General features: G+C 38.6%; 1 protein-coding gene across 3 annotated transcripts in view; it reads right to left on the bottom strand.

Moving 5' to 3' along the window:
• Positions 1–271: 271 nt before the first annotated feature.
• TRIM2 (tripartite motif containing 2) overlaps positions 272–20,560 on the bottom strand; it is a 73,463-nt gene continuing 53,174 nt past the window's right edge. For all 3 annotated transcript variants that reach the window (XM_009329788.1, XM_009329786.1, XM_009329787.1), the window contains 6 exons: positions 18,529–18,632; positions 16,883–17,050; positions 10,338–10,506; positions 8,567–8,637; positions 5,768–5,908; positions 272–4,741 (listed from right to left, as the gene is read on the bottom strand). In XM_009329788.1, the coding sequence (XP_009328063.1) occupies positions 4,589–4,741; positions 5,768–5,908; positions 8,567–8,637; positions 10,338–10,506; positions 16,883–17,050; positions 18,529–18,632 (806 nt within the window). In that variant the 3' untranslated portion in view covers positions 272–4,588. The remainder of the gene's footprint in view (positions 4,742–5,767; positions 5,909–8,566; positions 8,638–10,337; positions 10,507–16,882; positions 17,051–18,528; positions 18,633–20,560) is intronic.

Below are 20,560 nucleotides of genomic sequence, written 5' to 3'. Positions count from 1 at the left end.
GTTAATTTTGATTACTGAACTGAAGAAGGAAGGGAGGAGACAAGGAAGCTCCAGCTCCCCACCTTCTTCCCAAGAAGAACCCAAGTCCCTCTTCTCCTCTGTGTCTATGTAAAAGCTTAACACCCGTGAAACAATCACGGTTTTCTTGGCTTGTGACCTGTGGTGTCAGGGTTTCCTTTTGGACAAAATTACCCATCTTCCTGCATTATGGGGCTTTTTTTAGGGACAGCGAGTATGAGACATACGAAAAATAAATCCTCAACCGTGAAAATAACAGAGGAAACAAGCTTTATTTTTATTATTTGAAATTTTTGTGCGTGATAAAGGTACACATTTGACTCTGGTTTTCCTACATTTCCAAGACAGAGTAATTTTTTTTTAATCGTCGGCTAAAGCATCAAGAATACCGTGGCACACAGGAAGCTAAAACTACACACACACACGCACACACAAACACTTTGATGCGCATCTTTCATCCTTGACCTTAAGGAAACAAAGTTTGTATTTAGCCTCACAGGGATTTAAAAAAAAAACAAAAGCAACAACAAAAAAACAAGTGAGAAGAATACTTCATTATGAGTGTCAAGAGAGTGCAAGGCTTACATGTACACAAAACGTACGAGATTGACTTACAAAGATGGAATGTACAAAACCTTTTTAAAAAAAAAAAAAAAGAAAAAAGACAGACTCACTCCTAGAACTGGAAAGCTGCAGCATATCAACTGGTAGAGATTTCTAACGGGGGCTACTGCCATACACTATGCAGCTTAGGGAACATTCCCGTGTCATAAAGCCAAAGCAAAAGTGTCAGGGTTAAGGCTGTGTTGCTCACAAACATCAACTGAAGTGCTGTACATTCATCAGAAGTAACACAACCCGTTAGGAATCTTCTTACTCCGTAGCACAAATACCTTTCGCGCACTCTCCACAAACAGGCCAAAACAATCACTGCTCACAATTCTCGAAGAAAATTTTCAATGTACATCTTGATTTCATAACTAGCTGTCACCCACAACCGAAAGTCATTTCTTTGTGACAAACACAACATGTTGGGCACTTATAGTTCTCATTATGGCAACACTAGATCCTTAGTTATAAAAAATATTGACATAAAATCGAAAGCCCTCTAGCTTTTACAGAACAGAAGAGCATTTACTAATACATAACTCTCCATCTACATCAGGCAAATGCTCGCCTAAACCATTTTCCTTTTCTTTTTCAGCTACATTGCTGCTGGTTTAGCCTATGTAAAAATCCCCTACCGTTTATATTGGATTTATCTGAACAGATCCTTTTATTCTATTCACAAAACAATGAAAATACAGTTGGCTAGTTTGTCCTAAAATGCTCCAAATTACACAAGATCTGATAACCTTTTGAGATTACTTTTGAGTTGAAGATTAGTTAAATGAAGCACATACTTTCACCATTCATGCTGTGCTGCTAGTCAATTAGCATTCCAGGGAAGTCAAGGGAACATTTGGTTATACCTGAAATCTGGCAGCAGAATGCCTATAAAGCCTTTAATAAATGCTAACAACTCAGCAAATCAAGTAGTGCAATTTTGACGTTCACTTAATTGGATGAGAAGAAAATCTGCCAGTTTTTTAGAACAGAGTTTCTGCTTTGGTTGCTCTTTGTAAGGTTTGTAAGCCAAGCATTTTAGCTAAGTTGGCTTCAGAAGCACACCATACAAGCAATGTGTTTCTCAGTTTCCCGGTGCCAGGCAGATGAGGTCAGACCTTGGAAGGGAATGCCCTATGCCACTGAATTTGAAATTGTAGTTGGCCGCATTTGCTATTAGAAGGAACCCCAAATTAGTGACATTTTTCAGGTGCAGTAAGTGCTGATCTGGTGATAATGTCTGAAAACCCAAAAGACTATTCAGTCTTCAGAAAAAATCCACATCACCCCTATAATAGCTGTGAGCTGGGTTGTAAGGGGGTTGTGTGCAGAATTCCATATTGCATCAGGATGCACTGGGTTGACATAGGTTATATAAAATCCTGGTAAACAATACTGAGTCAAAGGGACTGAAACTCTTTTGAAGAAAAGTGTATACATGGAATAGTACAGTCTTAAGTATATGTTTTGATATATAGGTTAGGGTCTGATTTCTGTGCTTCTCAGAGTTCCTGGCAACAGGGGATTTGGCAATGTTTCCTGAGTGGAAACCATGCAAGTTTAGTAAAATATTATTACAAAAACCCAAATTTGGAATTAGATTTGATTAACATTATCCATAGCTGACAGCAACAGCACATTTCTCATTTTAAGTTTTCATCTCAAAGAACCCGTGCAACCTCTTCTCTTTGTTAATAAATACAGTTAAAATGCTACGTGCCTTTTCTTCATTGATAAATTTGCCATTTAAGGGCATTTTAATGTCAGAAATTGTTTGTTTGCCAGAAGGTTGCTTATAAGGACACTTAGAAGGAAATTACTTGATCATCAGAAAATTTGATCTACAACTTTGTTAAATTTTGATAGGACAGTTTATTGTGTAATAACTGAGATACCGTCTTCAGAATTTTAGGACAAACTCGGTTCAAGCAGAGGATATTTTGTTCTCTTGGTAATAACAAACTTGAGTTTTAACATTTCAAAAATGTTACCACCAGTTTCTTAGCTGCATTATATAATCCAAACCTTAAGCCTTATACACAAAATATTTATTCCAGTGAAATAAGGAAACTTATCTTTGCACGAGAATTTGTAAATTAGCTCTATGTGCAAAAAATAAGGGAAAGAAGAGGAAATATCTTTAAGAAACAGTAATTAAAAAAGACAAACTCCGCATTTAAGAACCTTGAGGTCTGCATTTTTACAAGTCAAATGCTTCTTTACAGAAAAACCATTAGTTTTTCTCAAATTCATTGAAACAACCACCTTAACCTTAGAAATAAGACTAATACTTATAATGAGTAATTTAACAAAGATTTCTTTCTGTTTTGCAAACATGCTTAAAATACTCCCTTGTTCCTGACCCAATGCCCTTTTGTTTCAAGGCCCTAAAAATGAGAAAAGAAAGACAGCACTTCCCAGGCTATTGTAGACATTGGCAGCAAGCTCACCAGCTCCTCAAACGAGGTTAAGAGCGAGCACCACTCTATCTATATTAGGCTATGGTAGCAATTCATCCCTTGACCGCTGGATTTAGAAATAAGAATAAAGCCAATGCTACTTGAAAAAGAATAAGTTCATGCTTAAAAAAAACCATTAAAAACAGAACCAAGACATATGATTGTAAGCATTTCCAATTAAATTAATACTTCAACAAAGAACACAGTAGAGAGATCCAGCAGGAAGAAGGAGGGACATTTTTCCGAGTACTGCCATTGTCAAATGGCATACCTACGTTCCAGTTTGCTGAAATAACCTACATTTACTTTTTTAATTTTTGTGTCAATCAGCCATACATACATACAAACAAACAAATCGGAACAAATCTCACAGTCCTTATTTTGTCCTCTAACAAAATTCCCTTTGATGAAGGACTTCAGGAATTGGTTCAAATTCATTCTTATTTGTAATGTATTCTTTCTCATGTAAAAACAAATAGCTTTGGTAACCCTTGGCTTTCCCACACAACCTCTGTTTACCACAGTTCCTTTGGTTGTATAATGTAGGTCCTCCATAGGGGTACCTCTCTGGCTTTCTGTCCTGTGTGATGCTGCGTTTGATTTTATTGGTTAATACAATGAGTTGCCTCAAGGAAACATGGCAATGAACACATATGAAAGAGTGGCACACATGAGGTTAATTGAGTTGACATTGTAATAACCCTGATCCTAATGAACTAGTTTGGTGTCAAAAGGTCTGTCGTTATACAGAAAATCAGCTCTCACTAATGTATCGCTACAATTAAGTTTTTCCAGAGCTTTAGAAATGTCAGGTCTCTGCAAAGTCCTTCCAGCACGTTGAGCAAGAGCAATAGTGAAAAACAAGCACATGAAACAATCCTTCATTAATCCCACATGAGTAGGGAATTTGCATTGATTCTTATAGTGCTAAACATTGAACTGTGTTAGGTCTGACGGTTAGAGCTAGACGGATTTTGTGAGACTTAACCTTATACTAAAAGGACCTACTTGTTATAGATAGTAAGACTGAAGAATGTTAAAAGTGTAATACCTACCATGATAATGAGATCTAGAAGATTCCCAGGATCACCTCTGGGTTAAATAATGCATAACAATGATACTTCTTCAAATTTGGAAGCTCTGAGCAGGAGCTACCCTTCGCAGTCTTCAAAGAGCTTTGGGGACTTTTCCCCAATTTTTCTCATTTTTGCCTAATTAGTTAATTCCAGTTCCATAAGTTGCAGTTTGCGTTTAATATCACATTGTCTTTACGAATTCAGTTAAAGAGGATTTTGTGTATTAACCCTTACAACAAAAAGTTCAGTGAGAAACATAAGAGGTGCAAGTCCTATGTAAACAAGGTAAGTTTGGAAATTAACACGAGAAGTCCGTAAGAGACTCCTTCACTATTAAAAATGAACTCAAAGTAGGAGATATCCTGCATCGGATCTCTAGGACCAGTCTTTTCTTAAGGGTGGACGATTATCCAGCTCCAGAGCTCATTGCTACTGTAAGTATCGATAGACCTTGAAGCAGTGATTTCCAGAGTCTGCAACTACAACATGGCCATCTGAAGTAAGGGCCAGACCTTGGGGACCATAAAGTGGGTCAGCAGAGGTGTTAATGTAGGATAAAAATGATCCACTTCCATCAAAAACCTTTGAGGGTGAGAAAGCACAGAATAAATGTTATGAATAAAAAAGAAAACTAGCGGACACAAGTCTGCTCTCAATTACACCATTATACTTCTCATTTCTGAAACGGTTGACATACACTAGAATAAACAAGGGCAGAATCTGATCTGTTATTCTCATAATATACAAGTTTATATACAAATGTATTTTCTTATTAAAAAGAACTAATTAAAGCTGCCAGGATCTTTGGCAAGAATTAAACATGCAATGAAATAAAAATAAAAAGAGCACCTCAGCTGTTCCTTGTTCTAAAAATAGCCAACTACAATAAATCAAACTCAATCAGGAACTCAACCAACACCTTGTTTTCCTAACAAATATTACTATTGTGGCTAGCATGACTCTTAGGTTCCCACACAGAGAAAACCAGGAATTTGTTTACACTGTTGACAGTGCTTCCTGGGAACAACTCATAAGCAGCTCCCTCATTTTTATATTCAGTTAAAATAATACTTACTCGTAGTTATTTATTAGGTATTCTTTGGCAAATAAGACGACTTTGTGATTAGCACTTGAAAGATAAAAAGAGTGCAACTCTCATAACATAAAAGAATATTTTCTCAACATTTAAAAAAAATGATAAAAATCTGCTCCATTTGCCTCAGGGTCTATACAGATCATTTGCTTTTTCATATTTTCCACCATGTCTCCAATCTTCTGTTATGGTGATTAGAAATTACTATCATCTCAGCAACGCTTGTAAGTCTCCTAAGTCATCAAATAGCTTTTGGGGAACTATTTGGAGACAAGAGCCTTGGTCATAGTAACCATCAGAGTTGCTAGCAGTCACCCTGGAAAGTCCATGGTCTGACACCACCGCTTCTAAAAGTGGACAGACCAGCAATGAGGCATATAAAAGGCTGTGTTAGAAACCACATCACTTCTAACGCTGCTATCCTGTTTCTTGGGAAGTCTGACGACTTCAGTGGCCAAAGTTATCAATCCATTAGTTTTCCTAATCGAGCACCTTTGAAATACACAAATCTCTACCTGTATTCGGCTGTTTCCCCAATCTGCTACGATAATATTTCCATTAGAATCTACAGCTACTCCAGTTGGTGCATTAAATTGCCCGTTTCCTTCTCCATTTGATCCAAACTTCAGTATGAATTCTCCCTCCTGGTTAAATACCTGTATGGGTTAAAACAAAAACCTGAATATGGCATCGTATCAAATATTAGTCATCTACTACTACCAGTTCATCTGTTAACAAAACAGATTGTTGGGAATTGAAGAGCTCCCAGGAACACACACACCCCTACACACACATACACTGAAGGTGGGAGAAAAGGTGCCCATCTCTCCCTCCAGCTCCATTACACCACACAGCATTTCCCTTCTCACTTAAGATCAGATTCACCTCAGACACAGAGGTGAAGGGCCTCAGGAACCCCTCTGCAGCTTGTGCATCTTGAATTAAGAAGAGCTGAGTGCAGATACGGCACTGGGAGTCAGTCCTACAGAAACACAGCTGAGCAGATGCATTCTTCTCTGACTTTCATAATCTGACACATACTGAGAATGACGGCGTGCCGCTCTCTGTACAGACAGTTCAGCAACTGAATTCTCTGTGATGGTGAGTAACAGGTTTAGACAGCAGAAAGATGGAACTGATCAATGACTATTCTGTCAGTGACCTGGATGCACCAATGGGACCAAGTGAGGTACAGGATGTGTCATTTACATAGTACCATAGCCATCTCTATTTATTTTGGTCTATCTTGGGCCCAGGCCCAGCTGTGCCACGAGGTCCAGCGTTCTTAGAGACCGGCTGTGGCTTGCACAAGAAAATGCAAAGACCTGACAAGTGCCAGGTGCACACTGAAGTGCTAAGAAGGTGGAAGATGTGAGGAAATCATCCTATTCTTGAACACCCACAGTGAACAGAGAAAAAGCATTTGGGGGAGGAAATTAATGAAGTGCCAGGTTGGTGCCTCAGATGATGAAAGAAGGTAGAAAAAAGTCAACTAATAAGAAAAAAAACAGGCAAAGATGTATTGCTCTCTCCCTGGGTTAAAATGGGGATGGTGAGTGACGAATGAGAGAGAAGCCTACATTGAGTAGGGTTTTCCATAGAAGATGCCTGAAGGAAAGAAGGCGCTTGAAGGTTAATGGAGGAGGAAGGATAATGTTGCTGAGTGAGGATGTTTATTTCAAGACACTGGTGGCAGGAAGAGGCTTTGGGACCCAAAGAGTGAAATTTATTTATTTATTTATAAATTTATTTATTATTTAAAACAAAATTTACTCTCTGCTCTTTCCCCACCATCTAACAAAAGACAACAGCATCACCCAGATTATGAATTGCTCTCCAAAGTGTCAACAATTAGCTGTACCGATTTAGAGAACACTACAAAAATAAGACTCTCTTCCAGTTAGTACCAAATTGTAACAAATAACATTTTTATCCCATTGAGTCACACCAGAGACAGACGGGAACGCTCTGTTCTCATTAGGAATGCAATAATTATGAATTCGCTAAGATGCCACACTTCTTACATCTCTTCACTTGCTTTTTTTCATTTTAGTTTGCCCTGGTTGTTAACTCTCTCCAGGCATTCTTGTTACCATGGTAAGCCCTGGCGGAGGGGTAATTTATGGAGTCATAGGCCTCCTGCTGCTAAACCACGTAAACAATCTGCTTTAGGGCTCCTGCAGCAGACTTGGTTTCTTTGTTGTAATCCAAACCACATGAGTTGCTACTTCCTCTCTAGTTCCAAAAGGATACAAGAGCAAGGTCGCTATTCAAGAGCTAGATGATTCAGCGCCACTCAGGACACGAGGGTATCTATGCTCAGACAGTGATTTCCTATTTCAGGTGAATACATAAGATTTATCATTTCAGTTATGAACACTGAAGGACTGGACTGAGGGTTTATCTTTGTATTCAATCAGAACAGGCAGCCATTAGGTGAAATCCCAGGGATCTCACCGGTGCTTGGGACCGGCGCACATGGCCTGAGAACCTGGGTAGGACAGCATTCTGCTGCCCGTGTCCTCCTGCTGCTGCTGCTGCTGCGTATTGAGAGAGGGAAAAAGGGTACAGAAAGTGCCTGAAAGGGAGTGTCATGGCCTGAAAACAAACATGCACAGGTGAGTGATTTATGAAATGCCCTGTAGCTCCTTCACATACGTTCTCCCCCACATGACATCTCAACATGTATCCTTGTTTTGGTTTATTACTGGGACAAACAAATATACCACCCTATCTTACCATGACTGTTTAACAGGCCATGAGTCAGGACTTCCCATGGCTGCCAGTTCTGCCCAGTGCAGGAGGTACTGGATGAAAACTGATGGTCTGTGTTACACAGTTGTTAAGAGTATCGGGTTGTAAATGGATCCAGTAATCTTAAAGCTTATAGGTATGGAATTAAACATTGTCAGGTATCTTTACTTTGTTATAATTTTATTCAACTGGAAATGTGGGAAGCTTTTACTGGGAAATTCAAAAGCAGTTACCAAACTTACTTATAATAGGAAAGAACATAGGGTAAATAACAGGTTTGGCACAGAGCTAATAAAAATAATTAAGTTGATATTATTTATCTCAGGTACAACTTACATTTAAGCAATTGAATTAGAGAACATTATAGTGGCAACAAAGGCAACGGATTACATCTCCATTAAGCAATGCACTGCATGAAAAGGTCTCTGAATGTGCAGTCCTTACATCAGACCTCATACATATAGAGTGTAATCTCTTTGTTTTTAACAATACTTCATTTTCCCCAAGAAAGTACCATGATAAAATAAAAAGCTTTCCAAGTTGCCATTAATTGACAGTACCTTGACAGAATGGTTATGAAAATCTGTAACAATAATTTCATTGTTGCTGTTTACAGCTGCAAAATGAGGACCTGCAATAGGAAGAAAAATAATTAATAATAATAATAATAATAATACCACCACCACTAAATCAAAAAGTTTGCTTAAATCAGAAAAACTATTCAGCCTGCCAGAATATTATATTTGGCTTCTGAGCAATAATAGTCAAATAGGGAATATCAATTTCAAATTGAGCAATTTCATTTCATGTTTTAAAAAGCTCAGCATGCCTTTTTGTAAACATGAATAATTTCTTTTTCAAGAAGTTGTCAACTAGTGTTATCAATAAGCATTGTTCATTCCTTCCTCTCTCATATACAGATGACTACATAGATATTTATGTGCTTATTAACAAGACAAAAATGTCGTGCTTAGGCATAAAGTTGTGTATACACTGAAAATAGTTCTCAAAAATGTTCATGTAAAGTCTTAATTGAAATCTTCTATGCTTTGTGTGCTCACTTCTTACAAGCATTTGAGCAAAAAAGTTTTAGGATAAATACAAAAGTTAGAAGAACACTGTCAGGGAAAAAAGTGCATTTTTCACTTTACTTTGCGTATTGAACTATGTGCGCAAACTTGAATAAAAAACAAATGGTAGCTTGAAAACAGGCAAGTACCTGAATCAAAATACTTGGTGCTATTTTGAGTTATTTAACAGATCAGAACTCGGTTTTAATTTTCACAGTACATCAGTGTAAACTATAAAAAGGGTGAAAACCTTTACACTGAAAACATTCAGGTAATGACAATTCACCTGTTTCATGTAACCTACCATCAAGAAGAGGTGATACATTTCTCAAATGCACTGTTACAGAGTATTTGCACACTTATTTTCAGGAGGTGTTCTTACAAATTTTAAAAATGACAGAAATTGGACATACCCAGAAAATTTTGGTGACACTTGGCTGTGTTAGAGCCAAAGCTCTCACGAATTATACATATGGCACTTGTGCCGTAAGACATTGCAAGACATCTCAAGTAAGATAAAAGCAGTTATACCACTGATGCTATTTCTCTCTTGTGCTGTGAACCAGTCAGAACATGAGACCAATCTATAACTACTTATTCAGAGTGACCCAACACCTGCAAAATGACCTGCATATGTAATTTGGCATCTTCATTTCAAATTGTGAAAGAACAGGTATCCACTCAAAATATATCAGTTGGGGTTTTTTAAGCTTAATTGCATGTTCTAATTGAAAGACATCGTGTGCAAGCAGTCAGTTGAATATAAATAGCAATATCCCCAAACTGGCATTTTCCGTTTGCATAACTGCAACTTCCTGATCTCAATCTTAACACTCTCCCATTACACTCATTTTCTAATGGGGAGATACTACTTATGGCATTGGTTAATGTGTATCTGATCATTTGAAATGCAAAGCATGGTGTTTGAGTTGATTATCATGAACAGCTGAGTGTGGGCATTATAAAGCATTTATAAAATGCTAGTTCAGATCAGTTTTTCTTGGGTCACTGATCTGAAATGCTTCCAGGCACAGAGAGGTAGATAAAGCAATCTGGTTACAGCTACATTTGCACAACAGATGTTTCAGTCTTCCTGACCAATTAAACAAATGGTGAAGTGAATAGGAGCTGTATGTTTAGTAGAACCTTTCCATCCCAGGAAAAACAAGTAGGATATAGCGTCTTCAACATGCTCAAACATCATGCAAATGTGAGCAGAAGAGGCAAGAAAAGGGGGTTTACATATTACCATCAAGTGTACCTGCAAACTGCTTGTCACCATTTCCTCGACTACCAAACCTGGTGACTATTTTCCCGTTTGGCTGGAAGATGAAAACACAGCATGCTTTATTGTCCACTACAATGATGTGTCCATTACGATCCACAGAAACACCTTTAGGGCCCATGAGCTTTCCAGACCCAATTTTGGCCTAAAAGGGAAAACACAAAACAGGAAAATATGTTGGCGTGATAGAAATAAGTTAGTACAGTTCAAAGATTGCATTACAGGCACACAGCGGGATGGAGAGACATTTTTGTCATCAAAAGTTTCCCAGCGGGAAGTGATTGTTTTTATCAGCTCTTATTGTGTACTTCATAATTTTTTCTTCAGCTGAAAAGAAAGACTGCTTTCTGCATGTCCTTTCTAGAGTGGAAAATCTGCCACCTCAGCAACTGAGTCCAAATATACAACTCGTGAGAAAAACAATCATCAGATTTTTATGTCTTGATAAACTACAGCATCTGTCAGAAACCATCACAAATGGCTGTATAGTCAGCACTAGTGCACCAGTAGGATAGGCAGACAGGCATAAAGAAATTCTGCCTCCTATTGCATACTATTCCTGAGTCCAACGACCACCTGGTTATGGACGGGGAAACATGCCTTTACCACTGCCTGATACATCAAAGGAGTCAGAGCTCATTCTTGGAGCATCAGAGCTGGGTGGGATGTAGGCTATGATGTCCTCTGTTGCCTTTCTTGGGTGGATGAGACACCATGCAGCTTCTGAGGATCTTGGAAAGAATTTGAGCAGACCTAAAGCTCAGGCTAACCTCTATATCTTCAACCAGATCCACGTGAGATTGCTTCACTTGCTGCTTAGACACATGAAGTGTCAGATGAAACCTGCAAAGGAGATAGGATCGTGCGGCTAAACAGCAAATAAAGTAATCTTTGAAACACTAAACAAATCAAAGCTTGCTCCTGTCTTAGGTAAATAAAACCATTTCCATCATTTTAAATAGGCCTTGTGACTACCAAAAACATCTGCCAGCATAATCAGCAACAGCAGGGGAACCGTATACAGTATTCCATATTGTATCAATGGAAAAACCTTCAGTGGAGATGGGTTGGATCTCACACACAGTGAATTATTTGGAAAGACTAGAGAGCTGTCAAAATAGATCAGAAAATGTTAGAAGCATTGTTTAGTAGGATCAAAAAGAAGGGGATCTAAGAAGGGGATCTAAGGAACAGCATCCCATCCAGCCCAAAGCAAGCAGAAATTGAGAGAAAGCCTTCAAAGAACCCATGAGCTACCTGGGCATATACCCAAGAAGATTCTAGGATCACCTCACCCATTTCACATTTTTCACCATTCTGCTCTTTTTCAGGCAGAGATTCTAGAAACTGGTCCAATCTACATAAAATCAGTTGAGTTTTGACCTTTCAGTTAAAAAAAGGCTATAAAAATACCACCTAATTGTTTGGGGGGTTTGTTTTTTGAATGCAGCAACATGCTTTCTGTTTGGTTTTTTTTGGTTTGGTTTGGTTTTGGTTTGGTTTTGTTTTTTTTTTTTTTAAATGATGGACAGATTTGGAAGCAGGTTGGTTCCAAAAGTCTGGTCTCCTTCCAGCCTCTTTACTGTGCTTGACAGGCAATCCACCGAACAGGCTGCGTTGAAATTATGGATCCCAGAACTTTCAGATCCCGTAGCAATTTGTGAGAGACACCCTACAAACTGAGGTCCATATCCTTGGTGGAGAACATAATTTTCTGTTTCCACAGGAATTTAAATGAAATAGATACTAAGATATTAGTCCTCTTTATGAAACAAGACCATTTTTTCACCTCACTGCCTTTGCAGGGTGGGACAGATCACCACCTAGAACAAGTAATGCTTCTTGCAATGACTTCTCTGCCCCTCTCCCCTCCCTCTTACAAGTGGTGAGGAGTAGCTGAAGCTTTGTTAGTCTGTGGCTAATTATCAAGGTGGGACAGATTACAGGGCATGAGAAGATCCATTACCTAACTCATTTCTCAATTCCCTAATGTTTTCAAAGCAAACAACCATGTTAGTATCTGAAGGAGCTCAACTACCCTTAGTAAGCCCCATGCTCCTGTTCCACAGTACAGTCACATAGGTGGGGTTGCAGGTAAAAATAGGAGCCATCCCAAAATAAAGCCATCTAGGTTCCCTGAGGCCATCTGGTACAAAGTCACCAATACACAACCTCTTTTAGCCTCAAATAAAGAAAACTTCAGGGATTAAATCTTGCAGCTTCAAGGCTATGCTTAGCCAGCATGCAATGATCATCTGTCTGTTTTATGTTCAGGTACATATGCTCTTATAAATTGCTAAATATTTAGGCAAAAACCACTTAATTAAATCATGTGAAAATATCCCTAGGGAAAACTATTAAAAATGACTTTAGGTTCACTGGGGAAAGACGTGAGAAGGCCTACAAAATGTATTCAGGTTTGCATAACAACAAAGCAGCAAAAACATAAACCAAATGCAAATCAGTAGATTTATTTCCTTTGGGGTGATTAAATCATATTCCCTTCTTTCCTCTGGGATGCCCGTGTGTTTGTCTGCTTGTGCATTGCACCACCTCCTTACCATCTTTCCAGGACTCCTATGGAAAAATGACTCAGACTCATGAGTACAGTGTCTTCCTGCCCATATAAATACATATGAAAAAAAAAAATGAATAAATCATGTACTACATTAATGGGCACTTGGTCCTGAGAAGAGTAATAAAAATCACTATTCCTGGGCCAGGATTTAAAATATAATTTGCAGGCAGCAATAAATTATGCCCAGCTAGAGTTTGCAGTCCTTTTTACTAAAAATCTCTGTTTTCAGTTTAGATCAAAATATGCTGATGACACATTACTGGGTCTGGCTGAACATATGCTTTGTATATTTTTATTTCAGAAGGTTTCTTAGAATTATAGGTTTGATTATTTAGAACAGAACATTATGAAACCCAGTCACTCCTGTTAAGTGTATGAATGGAAGTATTTTCAGACTTTTCTGCCATTAGAAATGAATAAAGTATAATGAATCATCTGAACCCTTAATACAAATAACGTGTTTAATTGAATTCAGTCAAGGACATTATGTCCCTTATTTTATAGGCTCTTATGAATTTAGACTGGTTTTCATATATGTGTTTATAAAGTCACCCTACCCGGGTGGAAAATATTCTACTGTGGGATATTCCTAGAGGTAAAAAAATCAGCTAGCCTATATAAAAATTAATAAAGACTTTTCCACTGTAGAAGTAGGTGTGTTAGGGCTTTAGGTTTAACTCAACCAATCTTCTTGCTGTCTGAAAGGTTTGCAATTGGAATTAATTTACAGACTTTCAACATACCTTCTTTTCCTGTTTGAGAACTTCCCTAATATGGAGATACAGCTTTGTCACACATTGCAATGTCGCACGATAGATGGATTTATCATTCATGTGATTGTCTTAATTCAACTGTGACCACTTAACCACACTCCACAGAACTATTCCTATCTGAACATGCAACCAGCTTCAAGCAGCTCCCTTCTTAATTCTTCTAACTAGACAAGAAAAAATGAAAGTCTGACAGATAAAATGTTTCCTTTCATCTTTTCCCACTCATCTAAACTTGATCTTAACTTGACTTGCAGCCCTGTTTGGCTGATAATAAGCTATCTGAGATACAACCCTTCAAGACTAGAAAGAAAGTAATTCTCTCTTCAGAGGACCGAGAATCGTTCTCTTGGCCCTGTTCTCCAGTTCCTTCACTAGGTTTGAAGACCACCACTGGTGCAGAAGCTGATACTGCTGTTTCAGCATGCGTTCTCTCCTTAGCCTGGCAATATGTCTTCTCTAACAGTTTTCTTAAGCGATTTCAGAGTAATTTACAGAGGAAGCCAGCACTGTTATCTGCCTTTTATAGATGACGAAAATAAAGCACTGGGAAGTGAAATGGAAGATCACTGGCCACCTGTGAGACCAGTGGCATAGCCAGAAACAGAAGCCCCAATTCCTAAGACCCTATCTGAGGCTTTATCATTCACAGGATAATACAGCCTTTCATTTTAAGAGACTCATGTTTTGGTGTAACCTTAGATTAGGGTTTGTCCACCTCTGCCTTATGCAAGTTTTACAGCCTTGAGAAAAGGGAGCTCTGTCTCTGTTGCTACCAGCAACTGAGGAAGGTGACACTTTTCTGCCTGGCAGTCAAGGTTGCTGGGGTGAGTCAGCCCAGTGCTGTCATCAGGGAGATGCCTGGGCCTGGCTCCAGGGGAAATTTGCCTTCTGGCTCACATGACTATTAAAATGCCACTAAGGGAGAGTAAGTGTAAATAAGTACAGAAAGAAGGGGACAACAACAAAAATAGTTAGATTAAGTTCAGAACAGCCCCCTGATAACGCTGAGTTAACAACTAGCAGACCATCTGCATCAGAGATCCTATACAATGACTTGCAGGCACAGTCCTTTGAAGGGAAACACCACTATCCCTTTCTCTCTCTCTCTGTGTATCTTAGCAAGCATTGCCCAATTTAATTTGACAAAGCCCCTGTAAGAATTACCATTGCCAACACACAAGAAATTGCAAGGTTTTGCCCAGATTCCCACAGGCTAGATCTGTTATATCCACGTCCTGTGCTTCAAGTATATGATTATGCCTGCCCTCCGTATATAAAATGCTTCTACAAACATTCTTATATTTTTCTTTCATAAATATAGCCTGTTGCATTCAATCTAAAAATAGTCTTTTATATCATTGTTTAATCACTCATTTAATCAGTCTACTCCCAAGAACTATAAAGTCCGATACATTAACTTGTATTAACCACACAAACTTTGCCAGCTTTACATAGCTCTTGCAATCCAACAAAAACACTGACTAAAAGCAAAGCTAGGCTCCACATCAGAGGAACTACCTTAGTAACTCATTTTTTTCAATACCTGTCTCCCTGCTGGTAATGTATAGCACAAAGGGTCCTGGCTCCTCCAGAGACATGGCTTTTTCCTCCAGAGCTGGCACCATCCGAAATGCTGGATTTACAGCATGTCTTGAGAAGGAAGGGAAATGAGCCTTCCATTCTCTGTGTCCAGATCAAGCCAGTTCACATCAAAGCTGTTAATAATTATTTAAAACGCACTTAGGTTACTCAGAATACTTGGATTCTTAACTAAATTACATCTTTCTTTGGTTTTGTTTTGGTGTCTTCATTTCATTCAAGGACTTCAGCCAAAACCAAAGTTTTCCTGTGTAGCTGTACATTTTCAAAACTACTTAACAAGGAAAGTCACATACTCTGCAAATGCAAGTAATTTATATTTTTTTAACACTTGCATTGCATATTAGTATTGTTTTATTTTAGCTTCAAGTCTACATAGGATCTGGATACTTTTAAACGCATACACGTCTGTTTCCCAGATGGAGGTCACCGAGGACTATGCAAGCACAATTGCCTATTTGCTATAGCATTTGTCACTTTGCAAAGACTATTCAAAGGAAGGCCATTTCTTGGTACACATGTGAGCAGCTGAGGACCTGAGCTTTTTAGTCATTAGGCTGCCAGAAAACTAGCCAAACAGGCAATTTCTCTCCAATGCACGACTCTAGAACTAACTAACTATGGTAGAAAATTCCCTGCAGGTCCTTTATCTCACTGAAGAGTGTGTACTGCTAACCCCTGCTATAGGGGGCTATTTCTAGCATGCATCGCCAGACTCTGTAACCTGCATTCAGAGAACAGCACCAAATGGAGGCAACCTTTAATTCTCTCTAGAATTGCACCTGAACCCAAGCAAAATAAATATTGCAGGTTGGCAAGTATCAGTGTAGTGTAGTAGCTGCCTTCTTATTTTCCTCCTGTTAAAGGGGTCAGAGTTCCTATGAAAATAAGAGGCGCGCTTTTCTCAGAACTTCTGATTTCTGAAACCTAAAATATTATTACTGCCTTTCAGTTTTTCCAGTGCACATCACCCCACCTAAAACATTCCTGTCTATGCTGTAGCACGGGAACAACATCCTAGGTTGCCCTTCCTTGCATTTATTACCAACAGGATCATACATGAATTATACACTTAATTTGCTGATACGTATGGAGTAAATAGAAGAAGTAACCATCAGTCTGCTACCTTATTTTTCTCCTCCATATGTCACTGAAGAGCCTCATGTCCTCCTCCTAAGTTTTTACGTCTGTCTGTGTGTATATACATATATGCACACACCGTACTGTATAATCAGAATACTAATGATATGAAGGTTGTTGAGCCAGTCCGACTAGACTTGATTACATTAGCTATCCTTGACTATAAGTTACGGAAAGGCATCCAAGCACCTAGTACGCAGAACTGTAAAATGGAACATATCATCTCTATTTGGTATGACATTAGCATCACAGCTGTGACCTCTTCCTATTAATTGTACAAGGTGGCTGTGTCATGCGTTTCCACATCACAACAATGGAATTTGGACTAACTTACAACCAAACTATGTAGTTTCTTGACCAAAAAAACCCATTACTTTGCATTCCTCTGTAAGACAGAGAAAGCTCAGGAGAGTTCACATGGTAACTTGTACCTTAAATTTTCCATCTGATGAGAATATGCTAACCCATTTGTTATCATAATCTGCAATGATGATGTCACCACTGGGATGCACAGCCACTCCTGTTGGCCGCTGCAACTGGCCAGGAGACCTTCCTCGTATGCCAAAACGGCTTTTGAACTGACCATCATTGGAAAATATCTGTAACAGAAAACATTCATTTTAAAATTAATTCTGCATAATAACATCATCTATTTCTTGGAGCTTAGATTTTAGCAAGTCACTAATGAACACTACAGTCGGAAGAGAATTAGGAACATAAAGCACTTTTACACAGTCCATATTTGAAAGTGATATGCCTAAATTAAGAAGAGGCTTCCACCTGGACCCTAATTTCAAAATAAAGAAGTTCTCTGCACTTACATTGCACTGTTTCTTCAGTGATCTCAAAGTACTTTACAAACGTTAGTGAATTAAGCTTCACAACGTCCCTCACAGCTGGAAGGAAGTGGTATTCTTTCCATATTAGAAGTGAGGAAACTGAGGCACTGAGTGACTCAGCCAGAGTCAAACACTAAGTCTGTAGAAAAGATAGGAATAGAAGCTAAAAGAGAATTTCAGAATTTAATTCTTTGACTTAGGGATAAGTACTAGGCTATTTCCTGAGAGGTGCTTTAGCCACGCAAAATTCAGCCCACTGGTTGTGTCCCCAAGCCAGGTAGACACTGAAGTTCCTCTGAAGTGGCTGCAAATTACAAAGTGTGAGGATGCTGATGAATATGTGACTGTCTCTTTGAAAAGGCCTGGAAATGAGTTCTTACTGCATGTGTCTTGCTGGTTCTCACCTACTGAAGAACAAGCCACACATTGCTGCCTTGTTCATTGCTACCATGTGGGCAGCCCAAATAGCAATGACAAATTGTTAATGGTAAAAAAGATACATGGCAAGCAAAAGAAAAAACACAGCTTGATTTTCACACAGGTTACAGAAGCCAAGAAATCATAGGTGTCAGGGGTGCTGCCACAGAAAAGATTTGCTCATGATATCAGACAGAAAAGTCAATTAAGTAGACTAAAAGCCATTTGAAAATGACATCTACATAGATGTTTATTTTCATATTTGTATTTGTGTAAGAAATTATATTTGTGGCACCTTGCCCTAGATTTATATTTGGAAACACAGAGTGATAAATTTACAATGTAAAATGATATTTACAAAAAGGCATTTTTCCAAATTATTGCACCACTTGTTTTCTTCATTCATTGCCAAACATCATAAGGAAGGGAAATAAACTCTGATAAATGTACTAGATATAGTGTAGATCTGAAAAAGATAGCTGCAGGTCAAGAAGATAGAATGATAATGGGTGATAAACAAGTTGAGCTTCCTCTGTATTTTCTATATCTGCTTGAATTGTACAAAATGTGTCTTTCCTAGAGTACAAAGAAGGCAGAAGTGTGGAGGCAGGAAGAAAAAAAAAGATACAGGTTTCCCAGAGAGGTGGTGGATGCCCCATCCCTGGAAACATTCCAGGTCAGGTTAGATGGGACTCTGAGCAACCTGATCTAGTTGAAGATGTCCCTGCCCACGGCAGGGGGGTTGGACTAGATGACCTTTAGAGGTCCCTTCCAACCCAAACTATTCTATGATTCTATAGAATAGTGGCATACCCTCATACCTGCACACACTGGTTGTTACTGTCTGCTATTAAGATTTTTCCATTTGTAGATGCAGCTACACCTTGAAGATTTGTAAATTCCCCTTTGTTTCTTCCTTTGGTGCCTAAAATTGAACACAAAGCACATAAGAAATCAGGTTAGACAGGACTAATCGGTTAGGACCTAAATGCCAATACATGCATTTATTACATCCTGGATCTATAGATTTCTATTTTGAAGAATTCTTATCACTGCTACAACTTCAAAGAACCATCTCAGTAACAGATCCACAATTCTAAGTACAAGAAGGGATTGTTCTTACTCTTTGGCATGTATGTCATCTAAGCCCACATCAAGATAATTACCTCTTTGGCCTTCACAAATCAAAGTGTTCACAATTTGCTTCTTGCGTGGGGGAACTACTAAAATGTTTTCTCATAAGTGATGGACTTTTTTTAAATTGCAGGTTTTTATTCAACTGAGAAGGCAATGAAAGGGGTGGTACTGTGGGAACATACAGACACAGGCTACGATAAGAACCTGGACAGATGACAAGGTTTTAGTACAATTAGTTAAATCTCCTCAGTGAAGTCACAAAGTTGAGGTAAAACATATCGGTGATCACTTTGGATGGGGCTATTTTAAGACAGGGAAGTTTCCTATTCGCTCATACACAGTTTTCAGTCATAGGCTTTAAAAATTCCCTTTAGAAGGGAAACTCAGATGAAGAACTGGTTTTGAATGATTGGGACATGTGGGCCAATGAAGACCAACACCTGGAGACTGAATGCTTCTGCAAAGACCTTAGACTGTTCTAATAAAGCAGTATACACACACAGAGGTCCCATTTTTACCCAGGACAAAGGCAATAGTGATTTACATAGAACTGTAAGTCTTTTCCCCAGTGGCTTAAGGGGATAAGGAGCTGTAAAATGTCAAATTTTCACACAAGTTCATTAAGTTTAGATGCCTCGTTACTTAGATGTTTGTTCTGAGATGTTCTGAGGAGAGTCAAACTGATGCCTTTAAAAGGTCAGCCCTAAAGTGGCTGGTCCAAATTACACCTGGAGCACAGGAACAATATCCAAATTCCTGCTTTGTTTGTAAAGGAGGCTCAGGGGTCTTTAGACAAGACTGCAATTATGATCTTGGACCCCAAGGTTATTCATAATAAATGAATGACTTTTGAAACAAAAAGACTCTATAAGCTGTTCTTTCCAAGACTTGGATGCAGCGCTATTTTTCCTGGTGAAGTATTTTTACAAGCATTCACTGGCTGCGTATCAGACATTAATTGGTTTCAATATATGGTTTTAACTGAAAAACTTGTATTTTTTTTTAGTCAGTCCAAAATATCCTCGAGCTCAGTGATTAAAACTGTTCTGTGATGCCCAATATAAGACATACACATTAGCTCTAATTTGTATTTAGCTTTCATTAGGGATGCATATGCTCTTAACAACCCTTCTTTCTGCTGTGGTGACGGCTGTGGGTTGCATATTTCCTGTCACTGGCTAACAAGCAACATTTAATTCCTCTGCACTTGGTGCTGCGAGCATGTCCCTTTGTTTCAAGGCTTGTTTTCTTGAACTCCATATGCTTGCATCCTCTGAACAAGGCAAATACTTCTCAATTTTTGTACTGCAAGGGGAAAGTACACATTCAGGGAACAGTGAGTTACACACCCATTGCATTACCTACACTTCAGCCATTTCTGTGTATTCTTTTAATGAGCAGTGCCTGAGGGATGCATGCAGTAATTTTTTTTCCACCATATGCTAATGATAAGTTTCCTTTTTGCCTTTTAGCCAAAGACAATGGATGAAAAGGGAGGAACATTCCTTTTACTACTGAGAGCAAAGGGAAAACATTTGTTAGAAAAGAGGAGGCGTAAGCTAGAGCATCTGGAACCAACTAGCACAAATATTATGGAATGTATGCTCTTTACCCTTAGAAAAATGTTCTTGAAAGACAAGGAATTTCATTTTTAAAGATGAGAGACCTATATAAAAAGTTATTCAGTGTTCTTTAGTGGGACTTTGTAAACACACA

The sequence above is a fragment of the Pygoscelis adeliae genome, unplaced genomic scaffold, assembly GCF_000699105.1.
Source record: "Pygoscelis adeliae isolate BGI_AS28 unplaced genomic scaffold, ASM69910v1 Scaffold67, whole genome shotgun sequence".
Lineage (NCBI taxonomy): Eukaryota > Metazoa > Chordata > Aves > Sphenisciformes > Spheniscidae > Pygoscelis > Pygoscelis adeliae.
The sequence above is the reverse complement of the archived record's forward strand: the minus strand, read 5'-3'. Positions and strand labels throughout refer to the sequence as shown.